At 37.0% G+C, this 24,496-nt stretch overlaps 1 protein-coding gene across 1 annotated transcript in view; it reads right to left on the bottom strand.

Annotated features, from left to right (window-relative positions):
- LOC150090765 (integrin alpha-PS1-like) overlaps positions 1-24,496 on the bottom strand; it is a 373,692-nt gene that overhangs the window by 247,549 nt on the left and 101,647 nt on the right. The window contains exons 8-9 of the mRNA XM_090379991.1: positions 18,155-18,260; positions 6,960-7,045 (exon numbers count right to left, since the gene is read on the bottom strand). Coding sequence (XP_090236117.1) covers positions 6,960-7,045; positions 18,155-18,260 — 192 coding nt within the window. The remainder of the gene's footprint in view (positions 1-6,959; positions 7,046-18,154; positions 18,261-24,496) is intronic.

The following is a 24,496-nucleotide window of genomic DNA, read 5'->3' as shown; positions in this document are numbered from 1 at the left end:
CTCTACCAAATCAAGATTAGTGACTCATTTAAGAAGTGACAACATCATTTCCATATCTTAGTATGAGCTTACTCGATTGGATCAACTACTTACTCTACCGAATGAATGTTAGTGACTTAGTTAGCATCGTTAGTGCCATTTAGGAAGTGATGTCATTTAAAATCTAACAGCCACCTAATAGGAAGTGACGGCAATTGCATCATTTTCCATAAAAAAATTTTGTTTACAATCAATTGCTTTATTTCTTTTACAAGAAAATTTCATTACCAATCGGATTTACTCTAGTGCCACCACAGATGTTCTCACATCAAAAAGGGTGCATCACAGCTTCAAGTTTCATCAACTCAACTCATACAATCTTCTTAAAAATGGAAGAGAAGTTATATATTTTCCAACTAACTCTTTATATCCATTAGGAAAAGTGCCCATAAAAGAGGCAAAAATTAAAGACTTGGTTAAAATGAATAGTTATATAATTGAAGAGCATAAAAACCTTTATCAAGAGTTGTTCAACTGGCCATCTACTCCAGAGAGAGATGATGAATAAGTAATTTTTTTTATTATTTCACATTGAATTTTGCATTTTTATGTTCAAATATTTATTTTTAAATAATTTACTTTTACACGTTAAATGCATTCAGCTTGTTTTCCTCCTTACCTATAAGGAAGTAATTAAAAATAATAAATTTTATGCATATTATAAATAAAAAAATCCTAGTGACAAAACCTGCTGTTTCTTAAAAGGGCATCAGTCCACAATTACAAAATTCAATTAAAAACAAGTAATAGTAATGTTCAATTTTTTTATTGGTATATGATAGATACAAAAGGAGAAAAAAAGTTACACTATTAGAACTTTTGAATAAAAATTTGTATTACTTTAAAACAGGGTTTTTTTTTTTTTTTTTTAATTTCCCAAAAACGTCAATCTCTTGACTGATGCCTTTTTAACAAAGTAATTCAACTGCCACTTTTCAGGCACATTGTTTCATTGTTGTCAGCTCTATGCATGCACTCTCCAGATTCCAGTCAAATTGATATCCCCTATTGCAGGAAAAGCCAGCTTTACCATTAAGGACAGTAAAGACCTTGTTGATTTTTTACATTCTCAAGTAATTGAGGATTGTGAGGCAATGGTGTCCCCTCTTTACATGCATACCCCATTGGGCACAGTGTGAAGTGTGTGTATTGTATCGCATTGGAGTATGATGCCACATTAAGGGAAAGGACTTCCTTGAGTATAAAGGATATGTGCAGCAGGGTTGAATTATGTCTCTAACACTACTATGCTATACCAAAGTGTTATGTATAAGCAGGTTCATGGCATGGCTATGGGCTCTCCAATAAGTATTATTATTGCTAATTTAGCCGTGGAAGAGCTGGAGTCCAGGATTTTTAATGGGTCAGTTCTGCCTTCCCCATGCATGCATGCAAGGAAACACATGTTGACAATATATTTATGATTATATGAAGGGGAAGAGAGGATGAAGTGCTTAATTTTCTCAATGGGTTTCCCCTTTCACTTGGTTTACCTCATAGGTGAAGCAGAAGGATACCCTCCCTATCCTCTATTTTGTTCTGATTGTTTATTTGATGAAAGGTTTAGATCCTCCTTTTTTGTCAACAACCATGACTTGGAGACATTTTCAGGTGGCTTGGTAGTGGTAGAATTGGTTGCACAATCCACGAGAAAGGACTTGGCCCATTGAGAAAGGGATATTAGGAGGAATTGTAATAGCTGCTTGCACTGAAAATTCTTTAGTGTTTTTGATTGCACTGGCAAACAGTTTGGAAGGCATTACATATAATATCTGTTTGCATGCTTCTTGATATGAGAAATTTTCTCTAACTTGTACTTCAGAATTTTCTTACTCAATTTCCAGGATTAACAAACTTTGGAATACGCAGGATGAGCACCCTGACAATTGGAGCATTGTGGTGTTTTGAGCTATAGCACTGCATTCGGATTTGGAATAGTGTTTGAGCCACAAAAGGAACAGACAGCCATACCTTGACATACTGCCTGGAAGTGGATTTGGAATACGTAGACAGATCTTACAAGAAGATTAACTGATGTAGTGAGATTTGTGTGTTCAAAGTGAGAATAATGTTCCTTGAAGGAGTGAGCCCATCATCCTGTTTGGTCATTATTCTTTTAGCATTGATGACACATTGATTGATGATTTCTTCTTCTCCAGGAATGTTAAAGAGATCCCATTCTGAAATGATCCCCTTTAGAGTTGTTTAAAGTTCCACGTAGATTTAATGAAATGGGAAAGCCTCCAAAAGTCATCTGCTTCAGGAGCTGCCTAAAAAGTTTCTACAAGGTGATCAACTGAGTGGAGGTGTTTTGTAATAATAATTTGCTAATGTAATAGATAAATATATATCCATTACATTAGCAAAATAATTATTGTATAGGAAAGCACACTTTACTTGGGTGTTCATCATAATTATATCAGTAATTTTTTTTAAAACAAATGTAGATTTACTTATAAATTTATAATATGTATAAAATTCATAGATGTTTTCTGAGGTCACACGATCATGGCTATATATTTATAGAATTAATTCCCTGGACCTGTATTGTTTCACGGACACCCCAGTCATACAAAAAAATAAATAAAATAAAATAATAATAATAATAATAATAAATATTGCAATATTTATTCAAATATCAAGGACAAAGGACTTGGTCCTTAAGGTTGTCACAGACATTCTCTCAGATATGCCATACAGGCTGTACTTGCTACCTGGGAGTCTAAAACGTTGATGAAACTGATATTGACATTCGGGTGATATTCAAGTCAAGTGGACCCAATTTCGACAAAGTCCGGACGGTCTGTAACAGCCAAATCCCCTGCATGCACCTTCACGATGGTGGGACTGTTAGTAACCTTGGGTGTAAACTCCATGCACAAGCACACTGTGGGTGACCACACAGGTGTGAACCAACGTAAGCCGCCCCTTTGTGTTACAGGGCAATACTAGGTGGTAGATGACGCTCATCAACCGGTGCACTTTGCTTATTGGAGGCTTGAAGTGGTGGAACCCATGTTTAGTCTCCAAAGCTAAGTTCCAGTCAACCCTTCCCCAACTCTTCCATCATGCAGTATGACTGATGATTTTTGAGGTTATGATGAACATCGTGGTGAGATCCAATCTTCCTTACATTTCAAGGGTACAGCTCTAAAATGGTGTTTCAAGGGTACAGCTCTAAAACGGTGTAGTAACTAGCGGCTGGCCGCTAGTTACTACACCGGACCGAACCTTTTAGGAGGCTTCCAGATCAGCTAGTGTATAATCTTGCTACTTCTACTCTGCCAGATAGTGACTGGAGGGAGTCTGAGTTTGACTGATTGATTGGTTTTGATTTTATTGGCGCAACAGCTACTAAGGCTATAATGCGCCAAGACCAAGGAGTCCGAATAGTATGTATAGGGGGAACATTGTCGAGGCCACGTTATGTCAAGAATCTGGGCATATTCTTACCATGTGTATGCCATATCCAAAAATTTCATTACTTCGTACAGCATGTCACCCCCCCCCACTTTTTCTGACTATCGAATACACCAATGAATTGTCAAACTAATAGAGTAAGCTTATCTGCAAAAATATCTAAACCTCCCAAACACTTCCTAGTTCATTTCACAAATATACGTGATCTCAAATCTAATATCAACGATGCCCATTTCCACTTACAGTCTGCCAAAGTCGATGTCCTTTTTCTAACAGAATCTCAGTTATCGGTTCATTCAACTACTGCTCATTTCAGTAGCCTAAACTATTCGCTGTATGATTCCTTTCGCTTGAAAGGTGGTGCACATATGTCCGTTCTGATATTTCCTGTCAGAGACTTGGTAATTTGGAATCTCCTCTTTTCAATCTTCTCTGGCTTAAAATCTCTCTACCTCCTGTCAAATTCATCTGTTGTCTCTAACATTCTCCCAACTCCACCAATCACTTGGAGCTCTTTGACTTCCTCTCTTTGCAACTTGTCTTTCTCCAGTCCAACTTTCCTAACAGCGAGGTAATTTTCCTTGGTGATTTTAATGTTCACAACTCCAGCTGGCTTCCATTTTCTAGTCACACAGACACAGCTGGTCAAGATGCTGAGGTTTCAGGTGGTAGATGACTTTCATCAACCGGTGAAATACCACCACTTTGCTTATTGGAGGCTTGAAGTGGTGTAACCCATGTTTAGTCTCTAGAGCAAAGTTTCCGGCATCCCCCTCACCCCATACTTCTCCTTCAACCCATTCACGGTACTAAGTACTATAGGTTTTGATACCTTTCGTGTTTGGGGTTTTCATTAAAAAAAGAAAAAAAAAATTACTAATGACCTTGCACAGTTTGTTCATTTACCTACACGAATACTGGACAATCGTAACCATACAGCCAACACACTTTATCTTTTTCTCACAAACAACCCTTCTAGGTACACCATCAAAGCGGGTGGTCCTTTAGGCACCTCAGATCACAACTTAGTGATTGTCTCTTCTCCAATGGAGCCTTTATCTCATGGCTATTCCCATTCACGTGTTGTTTGACATTACAAGAATGCAAAATGGGATGACCTGCGAGATTTATTTTCTTCTTTCCCTTGGTCGGATTACTGTTTCAAAACTTCTGATGTCAATGTTTGCTCAGATCGTGTCAGTGAAATTATTCTTGTAGGAATGGAATAATTTATCCCACAGTACACTTTAAAATCTCGTCCTTTATCTAAACCTTGGTTTTCCAACAAATGTGCTAAGGCTGTTCAAGAGAAGAACATTGCATATTGTAATTGGCTTATTTCCAATTCTTCAGTTTCATTTTCTGCCTAAATCAAAGCTCGCAACATTTGTAAAGCAGTTATTAATCTGTCCAAACTAGATTTTGAACAAGCTAAGAGTAGAAAACTTGTTCTTGCCCTTTTGGTAGCTGAGCATTCTGGTCTCTTGCCAAAGCTATTGGCCGCAACTTTTGCCTATCTCTGCTCCCACCTCTGTCAAAACCAGATGGTTCTGTTGTCATTTCAGCCAACGATAAAGCTGAACTGCTAGCATTCCATTTTTCTTCTAACTCATATATTAATGATCTTGGTAAAACACCTCCTACCATTCCCAACAAGCTCCATTCAACGCCTCCTGTGGTCTTCCGTCAAAAGGATGTCAGAAGGATTTTGACAAATCGTGATGCTAAGAAAGCTCCAGGTGCTGATGGTATTTCTCCACTTGTTCTCAAAATCTGAGCTCCTGAACTTACTCCTGTTCTTTGCCGCTTTTTTCACTTTCTTATTGGAAATTTGCTCATATCCAGCTAGTTCCTAAAAAGGATGACAAATCCCTCCCATCCAATTATCGTCCCAATGCTATTACTTCTACTCTTTCTAAAGTAATGGAGAAATCAATTAACCGTCAACTTTTAAACTACCTAGAAACCTTCTGTCTGATCAATGAGTTTGGATTCCGTCAAAGTCGATCCACTGGTGATATTCTGGCTTATATATTACCATCTATGGACAAATTCAATGGAAAAGTTCGGTGAAACACAAGCAGTTGCCCTAGACATCTCAAAAGCTTTTGATCGTGTTTGGCATAAAGGTCTTCTAAACAACTTCCATCTTATAGTTTGCCAACTGTTTTTTTTTATTGGTTATCCAGTTTTCTCTCTGATTGCTCTTTGTCTTCTAACTTCTCCACTAATGCTGGTGACCCCCAAGGTTGTTCTTTCCACCACTCTTTTCCTCTTGTATATTAATGACCTTCTTCCATTAACTGGAAATGCTATCCATAGTTTTGCTGATGATAGCACATTGCATTCCACTTTCCATTTTGACAAACCTTGCCCTGCTCAATCAGCTTCAACTTCTCAAATATCCGCTACCAATTCCTTAAATGCCAATCCTCAGATAATTATCCAGTGGGGCAAAAACAACTTAGTTGATTTCAATCCTTCTAAAACTCAGTCTTGTCTTATATCTCGCAAAAAGGATTCTTCTGCTCCTATGCTTATCTTTGGTGACACTCCAATTTCTAGACATAATGATATATCTCTGGGGATTAACCTGACTTCCAATCTCTCTTGGCACAAGCACATTACCAATACTGCTTCCTCTGCATCTAAAAAACTTGGTTTTCTCTTTCGCTCTCGACATTACTTTTCTTCCAAACAGCTGTTCACTCTGTACAAATCGCAAATCCACCCTACCATGGAATACTGTTCCCACATCTGGGGAGGCGCCCCCAAAACCTCTCTCAGGCTTCTAGATTCCATTCAGAAGAGGGCAGTTAGGTTAACTCCTCTCTAACAGAATCTGTCCACTCGCTGTCTCATAGACGTACTGTTTCTGCTGCATGCCTTTTCTACAGATACTTCCATGTGCACTGTTCTTCTGAATTGGCTTCTATAATTACCACTCTCTCTTTCAAAATAGTCCGAACAAGTGCCACCACTAGCTAACATCCATTTACTGTCCAACTTCAAACTCACAGAACAAACTTTTCACCTACCTCGTTTATTCGTTCAACTGCCATTTTCTGGAACAACTTTCCTTCATACGTTTTTCCTGAAAATTACAGTCTACAGAAGTTCAAGTCTAATGTCAACAATTATCTTCTTTTATCTTCTCAACCTCCAATCCAAGCACGGTACTAAGTACTATAGGTTCTAATACCTCTTGTGTTTGGGGTTTTCATAAAAAAAAATTTATATATATATTTGAAAAAAAACTGTAGATGTACACAAGTATAATAAGATAAACAACTGTGAGTGAGAGCAAAATATTATTACCATCAAAAATATTCAGGAGAAAAATATATATGATGCTGAAATTGAAATGCTCAAACTGAAATTTTAGAAAATTTATATTACTGATGATGCTCTGATTAATCTGTGTTTCAAAATTTTGTGATTCAGAAAAGGAAAAAATTTTCATGCGAAATCAAAAGAGCAAATATAAAATTTGTACTTACTTGACTTGGTTCAGATATTAATCCCTCTGATCCTAAATATATATACACTGAACCACGATCTTCATAGGGAGCTCCAACAGCTAAATCTGCATGTTAATATATTAAAATTCTCTCTCTAAAAATGAGTATACATGATAAATGCCAATTTTTTTTTTCAACTAAACATTTAGCAGTTTTTAAATCCTTCTGAAAAACTATAATAATGTGTGTGTGGTGGGAGCCATAAATTACAACATCAAGTAAAAAACATCTTTGTTCCAATAATTTCCCTATTCAGAATGTGGATTCCTAATGGGTAAGGAAAACAAAATCTTGGGAATGTCTTGTAGTGACATCCCAAGATTTTGTGGGACTAGAATAGACATTGTTTGATATTTTAGAAATTTTCAGGATCTAGAAAAACAAAATAAATCTACTGCCACTTGGTCAAAAGCTATTTGCCACGTTTTTTTTTTTTGCAAAATTTAAACTAATTTGTTATTGAGACAATAGTGATGGCTACTAGGGCTCACAATACCGTTCAAAATCTATATACCAGTATTCCAAAAAAAAAAAAACATTTTTCACAATAAATTTTGATGACAATTACCGTATTTTCCCATGTATAAGACGCACTTTTTTTCGAAAAATTTGGGGTCTAAAAACTGGGTGCGTCTTATACAGTGGTTTTAGATTTTTTTTACTTGCATTTCCCGCTTTTTCATGCTTGTTGTCTTTGCGCTCATTGTTTCACACTTGTTACCGGTATATTAGGTTACGTTTTGCCACATTCTGCCCAGAAATGGCTCAGAAAAGTCGTACAGTGCTGAATTCAAGTTACAAGTGATCCAGTTTGCAAAAGTGAATGGAAATCGTGCTGCTGATCGTAAGTTTGGTACTCCTCCAACTGAGAAAACAATCCGAGACTGGCTACGGGAAGAAGAAACCCCTACTGAAAACGCCACAGCAGAAGGCCATTAGAGGCAAAATGGCCTGATTTAGAGAGGGAATTGAAGATATGGATTGAGGAGCAAAGGGCAATTGGAATTCCTGTGTCCACAAAGATGGTTCAGCATGAGGCAAGAAGAATTGCTGATGAAAAAGAAGTTACTGATTTCAAAGGAGGACACAATTGGTGCTTCAGGTTCAAAAAAACGGAATGGACTAAGCATGCGTACATGCACCAGACTTGCCCAAAAGATGCCTGAAAGCTATGAGCAGAAGGTCCCCGAATTTCATCCTTTTGTCATTCAATGTCGGAAGACACATCAGTTTGAGTTGGGACAGATTGCAAATATGGACAAAGTCCCCTTCAATTTGATGTCCCAAGTAACAGAACTTTTGATAAGAAGGGGGTGAAAACTGTAACTGTGAAGTGGACATGAAAAGAGCCATTATACAGTTGTTCTAGCTTGTTGTGCTGACGGAACCAAGCTGCCTCCTATGCTGATTTTCAAACGCAAAACAATGCCAAAAGAAGACATTCCTCGAGGAGTGATTGTCCACGTTCATGACAAGGGTTGGATGGATCAGGATGGGATGAAGATCTGGTTTGAGAAAGTTTGGAGCAGGAGACCACATGGGCTCTTACGCAAACCTGCCCTATTGGTGCTTGATCAGTTCAGGGCACACATAACAAAAAAATACAAAGAAGATTGCTGCAGAGCAAAAAACAAAACTTGCCGTCATACCTTGACATCCCATCCAACCACTTGATGTCAGCATTAACAAACCCTTCAAAGCTGACATGAGAGACGAATGGAACCAATGGATGAAGTCTTCTGGGGCCAATTGGACACCAGCAGGAAGAGTGAAGAAACCAACTATAGGAGAAGTTTGTACCTGGGTGAAAAGATCTTGGGATAATATCAAGATTGAGATCGTTGTCAAGTCATTTAAGAAGTGTGGCATTTCAAATGCCATAGATGGAATTGAGGACGAGGCAATATATGAAGACAGTGATTCGTCATCAGACACAGATGAGAACAAGCTAATAGATGGGAGTTTCGATAGTGATGAATTGTATGAATTTTATGATGAATAAAACTTGAGTTCAATAACTTTATGTAAAATACATTTTTTTTTCAAATTTCGGGCCCGAAAATTAAGGTGCGTCTTATACATGGCGAAATACGGTAGATGCAATAAAGCAAGGAAAAAACAAGTAATTACTTGAATTCATATTTTAAATCAAATTTTTATTACAATAATAAATATTCTAGCAAAAATTATTAAACATATAGTTATTCTAAAAACAAAAAAATAAGCATCCAAACTACCTGTCCGAATAAAGTGAGCTCTTAAGAAACTCAATAGTGTTATCGTTTAAACTGGATCTAATTTTGGTACATATTTAATTAGCGGGAGAAAACTTTTGGATTCTGTGCTGGTTGGTGCTTTGTACCGAGATAGTCATAGACAAGTTGCAGTTTAACCCCCCCCCCTTATTCCCTCATCTTCAAAAAATCTTATTTCCTTTTTATCAAAAATAAAAATTATTTTCTTTTTTGACTTTTTATGGCACTATATCCATATTAACAAAAGAAAGGGACTGACGGTTAAGCTTGGTGAGAAAACCAAATCTAAGTTGTGGGGGGGGGGGGAGATATATTTATTTATTAATTTTTTTATTTCTCTGTACCTTAGTATCGCCGTCAGTGGCCACTGTTATGATTTTCGTACAGCAGCTCCCCTCAAGCACGAAGCCCCACAAGCTATCTGACTGTGTTAAAAAATGAGAATTTCCAGGAGCTGAAGGATATCCCTTCCCCCCATACAAGTATATATATGTATGGCTGTGTGTGTGTGTGTGTGTGTGTGTGTGTGTGTGTGTGCTGTCAGTTTCTCAAGAGCAATAACATAAATACAGTGAAACTTCTCCTAACAGACACCTCTCGTTAACGGACATCTCTCTACAACGGACATTTTCAAATTCCCCAACTCACCTCTATTGGTTTAAACGTGTTATTGTTTGTTAGTTATTTGGTTTTTAGGAGCATTAGCAACTAAGGCCATATTGCTCCGGGATATACGGTGGTCATTCCATGACCTTTCCGCATTCTCCATATTTGGTGATGACGGGCTCGAACCCCGGTCTAATCAAGAAGCGTGTGCTACGCACTGCTGCTCCTTCCCACCTGGCTACGGAGGCGCCGTTTAAACGTGTTTGCATGTGTTTGCAGCTTCTGTCTAGCAGACATTCTCTGTAACGGACGTGGACAGGCAGCAATCTGCACTGTTTCGTTTAGATTAGCACTTAATTTGATCTCCCCACAACGGACTGCGGGAGAGCTCATGGCCCTTTTTCTAGGAACTTTTCTTCCACATATTGCCTCAATCGTGTGCTTATTTTCTATTTCCGATTCTCTGAATTTTATCAAGGTTTACGTCGCGGTTCTAAACCCTTTTTCAAGAATTTTAAGGCACATGTAAAACTTCTGATGAATTCGGTGTGTGCAGGGGGGGGGGGAAATTTTGTCGGCCTTTCGTCTTTTCAGTTTCAGTTTTGTTCAGTGTCGTGTGAAGTGCACAATGTCTTCTCGTAAACATTTAACTTTAAAAGATAAAGTCGAACTCATTAATGCGTATGATCGGCAAAAAAACAGTGTTCACAATCTCGCTGCAAAATTCAAAATCGGGAAGACGCAGGTAAGCAACATCCTAAAGAAAAAAAATAAACTGCTCAAACAATTTTGGCAACACGGAAATGATCAGATTCAAAAATCATTCTCGAAAACTGTTGGACTTCAAATTGACAATGTTACGTATGAGTGGTTTTGTTGCGAACGTGCTAAAAAAATTCCCATTAATGGGCCTATTATTAGGGAAAAGGCTTTGGAGGTTGCGAAATCTACGGGAGTAAATGAGTTCAAAGCTTCTGTGGGATGGCCAGACAAGTTCAAAACTCGGCATAAAATTTCTTGGAAAACTGTAAGTGGTGAAGGTGGATCTGTTGATACTGGGGTTGTAACAGAGTGGACTGTCAAATTGGAAGATTTATGTCGTGATTTTGAAGCTAAGGATATTTACAACTGTGACGAAACAGGGTTGTTTTTTAAAGCTCTTCCTGAAAAAACAATGAGTCTAAAAAACGAAAAGTGCTAGGGCGGAAAAATTTCTAAGGAACGCTTGACTGTACTATTGTGTACAAATATGCTGGGAGACTTTGAACAACCTCTTGTTATAGGAAAACCACAAAATCCTCATTGTTTCAAGGGCTTAAAGTTCAATCTTTTGAATGTTGACTGGAAGTCTAATAAAAGAGCGTGGATGACACGAGATATCATGAGCGAATGGATAAGTCACTTTAACCAAAACATGATTCGTCAAAACAGAAAAATTCTTTTCATGGATAATGCTGCATCTCACCCGCACACTGAATTGTCCAACATTCAAATCGTTTTTCTGCCACCAAACACACCTGCAGAGTGTCAGCCCTTGGATCAAGGGATAATAAAAAATTTTAAACTTCACTACAGAAAACGTGTTTTAAGACATCTCATTGCAAACATGAACGATGTAAAATGTGCGAGTGACCTTGCAAAGAAAATCAGTATCCTAGATGCGATTCAATGGATTTCCTCTTCAGTAAACGCAATTAGAAAACAAACTGTTGTGAACTGTTTTGTAAAGTCCGGCTTCTCAAACGCAAAAATTGAAGTTGTGAACAGCAATGTGGAGCACCAAGAAGAACAAGAACTTCAACATCTATTGATAATATACGATACTTCAGCTACAAGTGACCCAGCTACAAAGATATAGACTCGAACCTCACTACAGAAGATGGTGCTATAGATATCAACATTATCATCGATATTTTTCAAGAATTTCCTCGTGAGGATGAAGAAATGGAAGGAGGTCATTCTGTCGAAGAACATATTAACGATGAACCACCGATGAAAATAGAAGAAGCGCTCATACAAATCAATCATTTAAAAATGTTTTTCACCGCTGAAGAAGATTCTGAAGGACTTTCGATGGTTTCTTCACTCCAAACAAATGTTGAAAACAAAATTATCAGCCGGAAGAAGGTGCAGAAGAAAATAAGTGATTACTGTATGTATTTTTCTTAAGATAAAGTCATAATATGCATAGCACAATTGTATGTATATTATTTACAAAAATATTGAGCAAAATCTGTATATAATTTAATTTAATTTTACATTAAACGTTTAACGATTTTTCTTTATCTCTTGTGTATGTAATTGTATATTATTTACAAAAATATTGTTCAAAATCTGTATATATTTTAATTTAATTTTACATTAAACGTTTAACGATTTTTCTTTCTTTCTTTTTTTTTTTCTCCCTCAGACTTCTTGTTAACGGACACTTCTCTCTAACGGACGCATTTTCGTTCCCCATGACTTTCCGTTAAAGGGAAGTTTCACTGTATAAAACACAAAAGTCATTTATATCATACTTACAATACATAACTGGTGTTCATTTATATCTCATCTATTCATTTAATTCAATTTCTTTTCTCATTTAATCTGTTAATAGATGCTATCATTTCCATAAAATTTCTCTCGATTAACAATCTCAACTCGCTCTACAGCTTCAAACACTAAACTAATTCAATCTTAATCACTTCCTCATATTTCTCTTAGTCACCAATATCAATTCTCTACACAACAGCAATCCATAATTCCTAACATAATGCTAACAATTCCATGTAATCTCTCATAATTCAGCAATATGAATTTTCTTTACAACTTCAACCAATAAACCAACTCAATACTAAACATTTCCTTATTTCTTGTGTTTCTTCAACTTAAACCTTACGCTAAACGCTAAAATAATCTCCCACTTTATCTAAGTATCATTTCCAAAACAACATAGTTCAGAGGACTTATCTTCCTTCCTTTTCACAGTGGGATTCCTTTGTGCGGGTTCCTTCCACAGAGTGAGGTGATCTCTCTCTCTCTCTCTCTCTCTCTCTCTCTCTCTCTCTCTCTCTCTCTCTCTCTCCAGTTGAACTCTGCATCTCTGCTGTATAGCTCTTCCAGTACTGTCTTATTTCGGGATTTCGAGAGCAGTTCTCTGTTAACAGTGAAGGAAATTACCACAGCAATAGTAGAAGCCAGGGAACTATCTGACTCACTTGTTATTCAACTTCCAGATTAACTTCTAGCACAAGAACATGCCTGGTGGAACCCTTCATTATATAGCTGGACACTCCCAGAAGTGGACCCGAACTGAACCCAGAACTATCACTGGAAGTCTGCAACCCCTCCAAAAAATAACCACAAACCCCTCTTTTGGTGCAAGCACCTTATTTATTTCCTTCTCATTTATTTATTTATTGAATTGATTGCAAGTTACAATCGCCCCCTGTACTACTTTTTTCATATGTAAGCTTATGTGCAAACCCCAGAGGGGTTTGTACGCATTTACATATTTCCCCCTATCTAATTTAAACCTGACCCAATCACGGTATTACTCTTTAAACTCGCTCTTCTTCCTTTGGTGTGAAAAACAGAATATTTTTCCCACACAATGAAACGCTTTCATCTTTCACCTCAAGATCACTTGTTCATAATACCTTTGAACTACTCTATACCAACACCCTTTCCCAAAATACACTAGGTGTTGCATCCTCAAGTAGCGGTGTAATAAAGGAATTAAACTAATGTTCAGAAGCTTTTAATTTTAACCCTTACACACCTGCCGTACCATTGTTCACCATATTCCTTAACTGCACTACCAGGCCTACTGCCATTAATGGAAATATTTCTGTAATGATGTTTTCGTTATTCCATAAGTGCTTTACTTCCACACACACACACACACACACACACACACACACACACACACACACACACACTATACTTACTAAGAGAAATATATTTGTAAGATTTTATATATTAGTTTCTGACTTTTTCAGGTTTCTGTTGCATTTGTACTGTGTATAACAATCCCTCATTTTCAAATTCAGCAGTATTAATGCTTTATTGTTGTCGATTTTATAACCTTTATGTGAATAAATCATGGATAATTATTTTTTTAAATTAGTGCCGAAAAATCAGTATTTTTGTATGTGCATCTGTTCCAATGGCACCTCGGAACAGACGCACGTGGGGAAGGATTACCTCAGTACAGTAGCATGCACCGGTTACAGTACCACCTTCCGGTATCTGGAGTTGTGTACGTCCATCCAAGATAACGCCTCCCCAGACGAGAACACCTCGACCGCCATATCGATCCCTTTCAGTGATATCTGCAGGGTGATACCATGTGCCAACCTTTCGCCAGATTAGCTGACGTCCAGATTCACTTCTGAGACTGAATCTACACTCATCAGTAAAGAGTACCTTACCCCATTGCACTGCTGTCCAGTCCTTGTGTTCAATGCACCAACAGTATCTCGATGGGCAGGTGTTAAAGGGACACAGCGTACTGGCTGTCAGGCAAACAGTCCACCTTTGTAGTTGCCTGGCCAGAGTAAACCACGATATCCTGCATCCCGTGCAGCTAGTTTGCAAGAGATTCTGCTGTCTAGTGCCGGTCCCTCTTGGCCTGTAGTAGTATATAGTGGTCATCGTTGAGCGTTGTTTTTCGTAGCCGACCACGCACGTGAGACGATGTTATGGTTACTGAACTCTGCAGCCACACTCCTAGCACTTCGACCTTCCATGAGCTTCCCAATTATTCGACTCTGGGTAAAATCATCCAGTGTTGTCTACTGGCCATTTCATTGTCTGTAGCACTGTGCTCACGATTGAGCACGATTGTTACATCTGTAACAATCGTGCTCACCATTCAGTAATTTGCAAATAACTGCTGATTTTATCTGTTTATGTGAGCCCTCTCATCACGATTCAAATTTTTGCATGTGCACCAGCTTTCTACTGAATGGCCACAGTTATGCAAATCGCCACAGGCTGTTTCATTTGATTTTTTGGTTGTAACCTTTAGAAATAGTGTTGGTGCTTAAGTTTTTCACACCAGTATATGTATTTATGAAGTTGTAGCACTCACTACAGAGTGACTGGTGTTTTAGAGAGAGAGAGATAATCAAATTGTTATTGAGAGTTTTGGTTTTGCAAAGTTTTAAATGGATATTACTAAGTATTTTGCAGTGATATTGATGTTAAAAAAAATTAGATTGTTATCTCATATTGTAAGTAAGGTTTATACTTGCAGTAATGCATGGTGCCTCCGTAATTCAAAATCTAGGGAGAAGCCGCAAGTGCAGATCAAGGAGCCAAAACTTTCAAAAAAAGAAATTGTTAAAATTATTGAAGAGGGGTATTGCGTGTTATACTTCTCAACAAGTTTATAACATAGATGAAGCAGGACTTTTGTGGAAACGAATGCCTAAAAGAAGTTTCATATTGAAAGAAGCAAAAAACATGCCAGGTTTCAAAGTGGCGAAGGATCGGGTGACTTTATTGTTGGATGGTAACGCTGCGGGGGATTTAAAATTAATACCCCTTTTAGTTTATTTAGAAGAGGGCCAAAGTTCAACCCAAAATCGACACATTTTTCGTGATTAAATTCATCAATTAAATTAAATCAATTAAATTCATGATTTTAATTGGAATTTTAAGTTTAATTTTGATACATAAATAGTTACCACATAATTATATATGTATGTAATGCAGAATATTTTATATGTACAAATACTTGAATATTAAATATTTTGACCGACATTTGTACATCTTTTCACTACCGTTTATTATTGATTAGGAAATATCCTATGGCACCGACCGCAACTTACAAATACATGTTACCTTATGGGAATGCGGAGCTCACTTAGCGCTCTGTTTTTCTGGAACGAATTATCAGCATTAAGCGGGGGTCACCTGTAACGCATAAAATGATGTTGATACATGAAGTGGATAATTTCAAATGCCTCTTCAAATAATGGAAACACTTTAAAACAGAAATATTGAGTGCTGGGAATTAATGTGGAGAATCACAGAGGGAAAGTTATTTTTATATTATTGAAACAACTTTTAATTAACCAGAATGACTACTCCTCCACGTGCAGGAGACTGAGTTTCTATCTTGTCTATACATCATATAATTGGAGAATTTTGGAGAAACTTGGGGTGACAAGAATGTTTCCTGTAGGCTATGGGGTTGAATTGAGCTATTAAATCTCTTAAGTCATCAGAATGGCTGCTTAGTCCTCTGCAATTCCACTGTATGATGTTATGCATTATTTAGGTTTATTTGAGGATGATTCATCTGGCTGTTTTTTGGATGCGGGACATTTTTTCCTATCTTTTTTTCGGGAATGTGGGGCGACCAGTATCCATAGTGTCATTGGCATGCAATTCTAGGATGGGTTCCTCATAATCTGGGTATACATCCACTTCCATACTGCATGTTTGAGGATCGGCTTTCTTACAATCTTTAGTAGTTTTCCTTTTTTCAGTGTCCTGCGAGACTGTTGGAGTATCAGTTGGGATACTAATTGGGGTGTTTGTGGCTTCACTGGTTTTAGGTTTAGGAGTATCTTTTCTGGAGGCTGATAAGGTTTCTTTAACCCAATTTGCCAAAGAAGTGTTTGGCAGTATTGACACGTCTGTTGAGATGCAGTTGAAATACAGCTTCGGGTGCGAGAAGCATAAGACTGACTGGGCACGGTTGACATAATTTGTCTGCATGCTTCAGGATATGTTACTTTGTTCTATTTTGTATCTCTGAATTTTCTTTCCAGTTTTCCACATATCGCATGATTTAGAAAAAATAGGATGACTTCCTTTGCAGTTGGGACACACGGGGGTTGAGGCTGAACAATCTTCTTGTGTATGGTCCTTAGAGCCACATATAGAACAGATGGCATCACCTCTGCATGCCTGCTGAGAATGGCCATATTTCTGGCATTTAAAACAGCGAAGAGGATTCAGGATGTACGGCCAAATCCAGCAGTTTAAATAGCCAGCTTTTACAGTAGATGGCAAATCAGGAGTGCTGAAGGTTAAAATGATGGATCGAGAATCTTTTTTAATCATTATTTGCACTGATTACCTTCTGATTATTAAGTTCATGGATTAATTCCTCCTCAGACACTGAAAGCAGGTCTCACTCTGTGATGATGCCTTTCGATGAATTTAAAATATTGTGGGGAGTAACAGATACTGGCAACCCACCAAACGTTTTGTCTTTAATAGTCATTCAGAATGTTTGGTGGTGGCTGTTTCAACCAGGAGGTCTCCTGATTGTAGTCTCTTCACCATTTTTGGTGATCCTGCAGTAGATTCTAAATATTTTTGGATCATAAATGGTGATAGCTTGCCCACAGGCTGAGTAGACAGAGAGTGTATCCAGAAAGTTAGGGAGGTTATGACACTCTACTTCTCTTCAAAGTCTTTTAGGTTGGTTTGTGTCATTTGGACATTTCTGACCTTGAGCACGATGGCTCTAAAGGAGGAAAATTATTTAAGTTCATCTTTGCTCCTTTTGGCTCTGGGAGAGTAACTTTCTTCTCCCAGGTTACCAGCCCCGCCACGTCGAGGCAGGAGCTGTGCCATCAGTGACCAAGTGGTTGAGGAAGTTAATTGGGTTAGTACAGATTAAATAAATATATATGTATAAGGAAAGAAAGGTGAATTTCCTTTTTTGGATTCTTACTTGAAAGCTTTTAAATAAAGAATCACTTGAGTAAAACAGGAAGAAAAGACACTGAAATAAATATAATTTATTCGCTGAGTAAGAGCACTCTATAATATATGGCACAAAAAATTGCCTTTAGCCAGCAGGTGGTTGATTATTGGTACAAACTTCTGTCCGTTGTTGTCGAAGTTGACAGCTTAAATAAATTCAAGTAGTAGGCAAACCGCTGACGGGAATGGTTAGATGAAACAGGAAGCATTGTTAGTTTTTTTTTTTTTGTTTTTTTTTGCTAATGCTGTATAAGCTTACTTTCTTGTATCATTTGCCACTGCTAATTCTAATCATTATAGCAAAGAGAGCATGTTCTAAACATTAATTTTCATAACCCACTGAATAAGCCAGTAAGAGCAGATCATTAAAGTGTTAAATTGGACTGCCAACCTATTAAAAACAAATGAGTTACAATGGAAAGCAGAAGAGGATGAATGAAGTCTATGGCCCTGGTTTAAATTAAAACAAAAAAAAAAAGTATGTGTGTATATCCAGTGCCTTTTCTTAAAAGTCACATAGTAAGATATATGAAATAAATTGTTGTTTTTTCTTTTTCTGTACTTCCAACATCCCATAATTCACAATCCAAAAACACTGACCTGGATATCCATCTTTATTAATATCTCCTATTCCTGCTAGGGAAAGACCAAACTGAGACTCGGGTTTTCCTGTCAACTTTATTGGTTTCACCGATGAATTAAAGCCCTGAAATAGGAGTAAAAATCCATAGTGTAAGATTAAAACATATCAATAAAAAATGTTTAGTAATAGTTCAAGGTATTAAAATATCAAAGAAGAATTAAATTCCCAACAAGCATGAACATATTAGAAAATCAAACATTGATTTTAATGCACACTAATGTTATCTGATAAGATTTTATCTAATTATTTATTTTGTTTCATGTTTAAATTCAGGTTTAAGTATTTTGATAATCCCCACTCTCTGCAGTTGGTGATTATGTCACTATCTATAGTCAGAAGGAACTCCTGACCTATTATACAAAGCAACACAGTTTAGCTATTTCCCTTCAGTTGGTTTCCATATGCAGTTAGCATTAGCAGGGCATATGATGCAAGAAAGCAAGCTTATATAGCATCAGCCAAAAAAAAAAAAAAAAAAACACCCTTCTCATTTCACCCAACCATTCACTACAAATGTTTGTCTAGTTCTGCCTTGAACTTATTTAAGTTGCTGACCTCCACTACAACAGATGGAAGTTTGTTCCAACTATCAACTATCCGCTGGCTAAAGGCAAATTTCCACACATCTATTCTACAATTGTCTTTCCTCGATTTGAATTTATGCCCCCTCAGGTGAGTAATCTGAGCAAGAGGAAGAATCTCTTATACACCTCAATTAGATCACCTCGCAGGTGCCTAGTCTCCAGAAGCTGCACTTTGCAGAACTTAAGCCTTTCTTGCTAAGAGCAACCCTTTGTTCCAAAGAGAAACCCTTTGTTTCTTGCTAAGAGCAACCCTTTGCACTGCTCAGAAAACTTCATATCTGACTGCACAATTACCCCCAGGTCCTTTTCATTCTCCACTACTCTGAGTGTAGTACCACCCAATTGATACATTACTCTGGGGTTACTGCTACCCATATGCAGTACTTTACTTTTGTCAATGTTAAATTTCAGTTGCCACCTCTCATCCCATCTGCTCAACTTTTCCAGATCCTGTTGCAGTAGCATACTATCATTACTGTCATTAACAACCCTGCCAACCTTCGTACCGTCTGCAAACTTAGACATTAACCCTGATATACCTTTGATCAATATCATTGATAAATACTGAAAACAACAACAGGCACAATACCGAACTTGGGGGGGGACTCCACTAATAACATCAGTCCATGAAGAGCAGTGTCCATCGATAACTCACTCTCTGTTTTCTCCCACTCAACCATCCTTTTATCCATTGTTGCAACTGGCCCTTAATGCCATACTGCTTGAAGTTGAAGGAATAAATGAGGAAGAAGAAAAGTTGGTTCTGTGAGTTTGAAATTGGACAGTAAAAGGATGCTGACTGGTTGCAGCACATGTTCAGACTAGTTTGGAGGGGGGGGGGGGTGTTTGTAGAATTCAATTCAGAAGAACAGTACCCATGGAAGAATCTATAAAAAAGGGCATCTCACTGGGATGCCCAATAATAGAAAAATGTTTACCATACTCCTCAGAGTCATTTGGTCTAGAACATATCCCTACTATCAACCCTTTACTGAAAGGTCATTTCAACACCACATTATTTCAACATTCACATTGCCATAATCTGAACCAGGGAAGATTCTTGTTACTTTCAACCAGTTTTTGATCAGAAGCATCACCCCACCCCTCACCACCCAATCCTTCCCCTTAACAAACAATATTCAAAATGAAATTCATCTTATATCTATGAGTGGTTCCATATTTCAGTAAGCCAAACCACATCAGCTTTAAATGACCTGATCAAAAGCTCAAATTCATTTAATTTATTTACAACACTCCTGGTGTTACTGTATAGAAAAATTAGTCACCAGATGGGCAGTAGCAGCAGTGCATAGCACACGCTTCTTGATTAGATGGGGTTCGAGCCCGTGACCACCAAATATGGAGGATGCGGAAAGGTCAGGGAATGACCACCACATATCCCCGTAGCAATATGGCCTTAGCTGCTAATGCTCCTAAAAACCAAATAACAAACATATATAGAAAAATTAAGTTTTTTTACTTTATTGCTTTTGGCAACCCTTATATACCACTTATTTAAAAGTTTTTCCTGTGGTCTTCAATTACTAATGGATTTTCCCTCTATTATAATTTCCACTTCAGCATTTAAGGTTATTAACAGCTGCACACAAAAGCTCTCAGAGAGGGCAAAAATCTAATTTTGTGCTGAAAGATTTCAGTTTTGTAAATAGCATACTCGGGAAACTAAGAACCTGTGATGAGACCTTATCAATGTGTTTAAGGCTTTAAATGGACTGAGTAAACTAAATGCTGATCCTCACTCTTTCTTTTGACAACCAACACACACACACACACACACACACACACACACACACACACACACACACACACACACACACACACACCAAGTTAAAAAGGAAGATTGCAGTATACAGATGTGTGAAAATTTGCTTTCAATGAGAATAATGATTGCTGGACAAGACTTCTTCAATCTGGTGTTGGAAGGGGGTTGACTTGATGAAATTTAAGGAAGAATTAGACAAATTGTTACATATATAGATGATGTGTTATTAATTTATTTTATTTATTATTAATTTTTTTCTTATAAGCTTGCTTCCTTGCACAATTTGTCACTATAATACTAAGTTCCAATTCTCCCATTTTATTGTATGTGCAAGTTGTTTATGAGATTTAAGTAGTGTACTAGATTACAACAACATTAAATTTTATGAAGTTCCTCAAAATTATCCAGAAATTTCAGAAAAGAACACAATATATAGTGCCTACATATTGTGTAGGCACTATATATATTGTAATTAGGAACAGATAATTTTTTTAATGTCCTTGGTAATTTTTTTAATGTTGATGAAAATGATCTCTTGTGGAAGAGATTGCTAGCTAGAAAATTATGTAAAAAGGAGAAAAGAATGTGCACGGTATTAAAGTGTCATTTAGTAAGTATTAAGTGTTATATAGTAAGGTTGCTTTAGCCTTTTGTTTCATGGACTTATCACCTGAAACCTTTCATAAACTAATGTTTATAGCACTAAAACTACCAGAGCAATGAAAGACCACAATAAAACCACTTTCCTGTGATTTCGAAATCAAACAAATAAAGCATGGCTGATATTTTTAGGCAGTGATTTCACCTGCATTTCTGTCTCCTGCAGAAAAGTACTGTAAAGAAAATAATTTGAAACACAATGCCTTGCTTATTCTTGATAATGCTCCAGCTCATGTAATAAACCTTGTGGAGTCACCTTTCTTTTTCATCCCCAAAAAAAAAAAAAAAAAAAAATTCAATGTTCCAGCCCATGCTGGATCAAGGAGTAACTGCATTATCTCTCCTGATCTTTAAATTTATGTTGTTCACTAGAACAGCTGACCGGCTCAACCAAAGGGTATAAGGCAACTTTTGTATGTGTGTGTGTATATATATATATATATATATATAAAAAAGTTTGTATTAATATATTGAATAAAGTATGCATAAATGGATGTGAAAAGTACAAAAAGTGCCAGTAACTAGAAGGGTGAGGATAGTAGAAAAGGAAGTGTAGTAGATATGTGAAAGGTGAAAGAATGTTAATATTCTAAAAGTTATGATGAATTAAGAAAATTATGGGCTGAATTACAAAGCCAATAGAAGGTGGGTGAACTGTAAAGTAAAATTAGTACAGTAAAATACAAACAAATAAAAATAAAATAAAAAGTGATACAGCTGTCATCCGATATGGGTGGAAACATATTTAGATAAAGGTCAAATAGAGACAAGGCAAATGTGCAGAATCTGATGTCAGGCTAAAGCAAATATTGATACATGATCAGGCATTTCATCAGGGGACTACACCTGACCATGTATCAGGAACTGTGCGCTTCATTTCCTCGCCTTTTTTCCTTCAGTTACGTATATTTTTTCCACCAGCTTATTTCTGCTATGCATTACTTGAAAACTCCAGGTATCGTTCACTTTCTTATTATACTTTCGGCTTCGTTTTAGGTTCGTTTCTCGGCATGTTTTGGCTTACATATTTTTACGCCTGCCTTTTCCTTGCAATACAAGCATTTGGTCCGTAGCCGAGTGGGCAGGAGCGGGAGTGCAGTAGCACACGCTCTTTGAGTAGACCGGGGTTCAAGCCCCTGACTGCTGAATACAGTCGATCTGCCAACCCACACTGGACCAGCGTGGCAGATTATGGTCCATTTCCCTCAACATGAATTGTTGAGGAGGCTTCCATCCTGCAGTGGGTTGATAATGGCTGCACTTTACTTTATTAAGAACGTTTTGGTAGCCCACTTTTTGGTGGGACCCCAGATGTGTCGCATGTAATAAATGTTAAGATTCAAGGTTGAAATTTACTTTATGGTGCTTACCCGTGAATCTTGTTGACGAGGAGTGAAGAGCTGGCCTAGTTCTGCCCACTGGTTGGACGATCTGTTCCCATTTAAAACTAGCAGCAAAGGGGGGATGTTTCCCAATTTTACCCAAAGGGGGAAATAGTCTCGGGGGTTTTATCCCTTTCCCATTCATAAAACTATTAGTGTATACGAGGGTGATACGAACGTTCCTACTATCTTACTTCTATCACTGTTTTTCGTCTTTAGTTATTTAAATACTCCTTTTTCCCTTCCCTATCCTCAATTTAATACCTCACCCTATACCATGTGCTTGTTCCAAATTATTGAATTCCAATCTCCACAAAATTACAACTTTTAAATCCGACACAAAACCCTACATATTTATATTAAACACCTTTTTTACATTCTGTAAACACTTAACCATATTTTATTCTAACTTGATCCTTATTTTTCCCTTAATAAATGACACTGCATTGGGACTACCTTGTCCATATAATAAGAATGTGCTAATTACATTTTTGTTGCTTTTTGGCAGGTTCCTGATACATGGTCAGTGTAGTCCCCTGATGAAATACCTGATCATGTATCAATATTTGCTTCAGCTGACATCAGATTCTGCACATTTGCCTTATCTCTATTCGACCTTTATCTAAATATGTTTTCCCCCATATCTAATGACAGCTGTACCACTTTGTATTTCATTTTTTATTTTATTTTTATTTGTATTTTACTGTACTAATTTTACTTTACAGTTCACCCACCTTCTATTGGCTTTGTAATTCAGCCCATAATTTTCTTAATTCATCATAATTTTTAGAATATTAACATTCTTTCATCTTTCACATATCTACTACACTTCCTTTTTTACTATCCTCACCCTTCCTTCTAGTTACTGACACTTTGTGTACTTTTCACATCCATTTATGCATACTTTATTCAATATATTAATACAATATAATAGCGTAGCTTAATTTAATTTAATTATATTATATTAATACAAATTTATATATACTCTTGCAATCTTTAATGCTGCTTTGCACTTTTAAATGCATCTGTCATACCTGACTTATTAATCTTTCATTAACTGAAACTATTTTATCAACAGAAAACCTTTTTCCATCCACTGTAACTTTTTGTTTTATTTGTTTGTTTGTTGTTGGGGTTTTAGGAGCATTAGCAACTAAGGCCATATTGCTCCGGGAATATGCGGTGGTCATTCCCTAACCTTTCCGCATCCTCTGTATTTGGTGGTCACGGGCTCGAACACTGGTATAATCAAGAAGCACACTGCTGCTTCTTGATTATACCAAGATTCTAAGCACTGCTCCTACCCACCTGGCTACGGAGGCACCTGTAACTTTTTAAAATAATTACATTTAATATATATATATATATAAACATTTAAATGTAGAAACAGCATGAAAGAAAGTTAAGACATCAAATATGAATGGGACTTGAGGAAAACTAAATGTCTGGTTGTAACCAAAAGTACCTTGAACTTGGAGAGCTAGTGTTATATTAAGAAACACAGTGAAGATTGCAAAACAGGCTGGGTTATGAATAATGTTGAGGAATCTGATGGGGTCAATTTACTCAAATTGCATGGTGGTGATGATCTAATTACTGGAGCTTCCATAACTTTAGAACCAAAGAATGAAACATCAGATAAGAAATATCAAATGCTGCAGCTAAAAAAAAGTAACAAGAACAAGGGACATATCAGAAGCATTTACCCATCTAAAAGTTGAAATGAACTTCTGTGCTAATAAAGATTAAAGTACACAGAATAACAGAAGAGCTAACAAGGGCATTATAAAAAACATGAGTTGTTGTTTGTTGGCACATTGTCTTCTGTGGCCATAATGCACCGCTCATAGTTTTGCATTTTTCAAGTCTGGTCTCTTGCAATTAGTAGTT

This window comes from Mastigoproctus giganteus, chromosome 1, assembly GCF_048544385.1.
Source record: "Mastigoproctus giganteus isolate SK-2022 chromosome 1, ASM4854438v1, whole genome shotgun sequence".
NCBI lineage: Eukaryota > Metazoa > Arthropoda > Arachnida > Uropygi > Thelyphonidae > Mastigoproctus > Mastigoproctus giganteus.
This window is presented reverse-complemented; position numbering and strand designations above follow the sequence as displayed.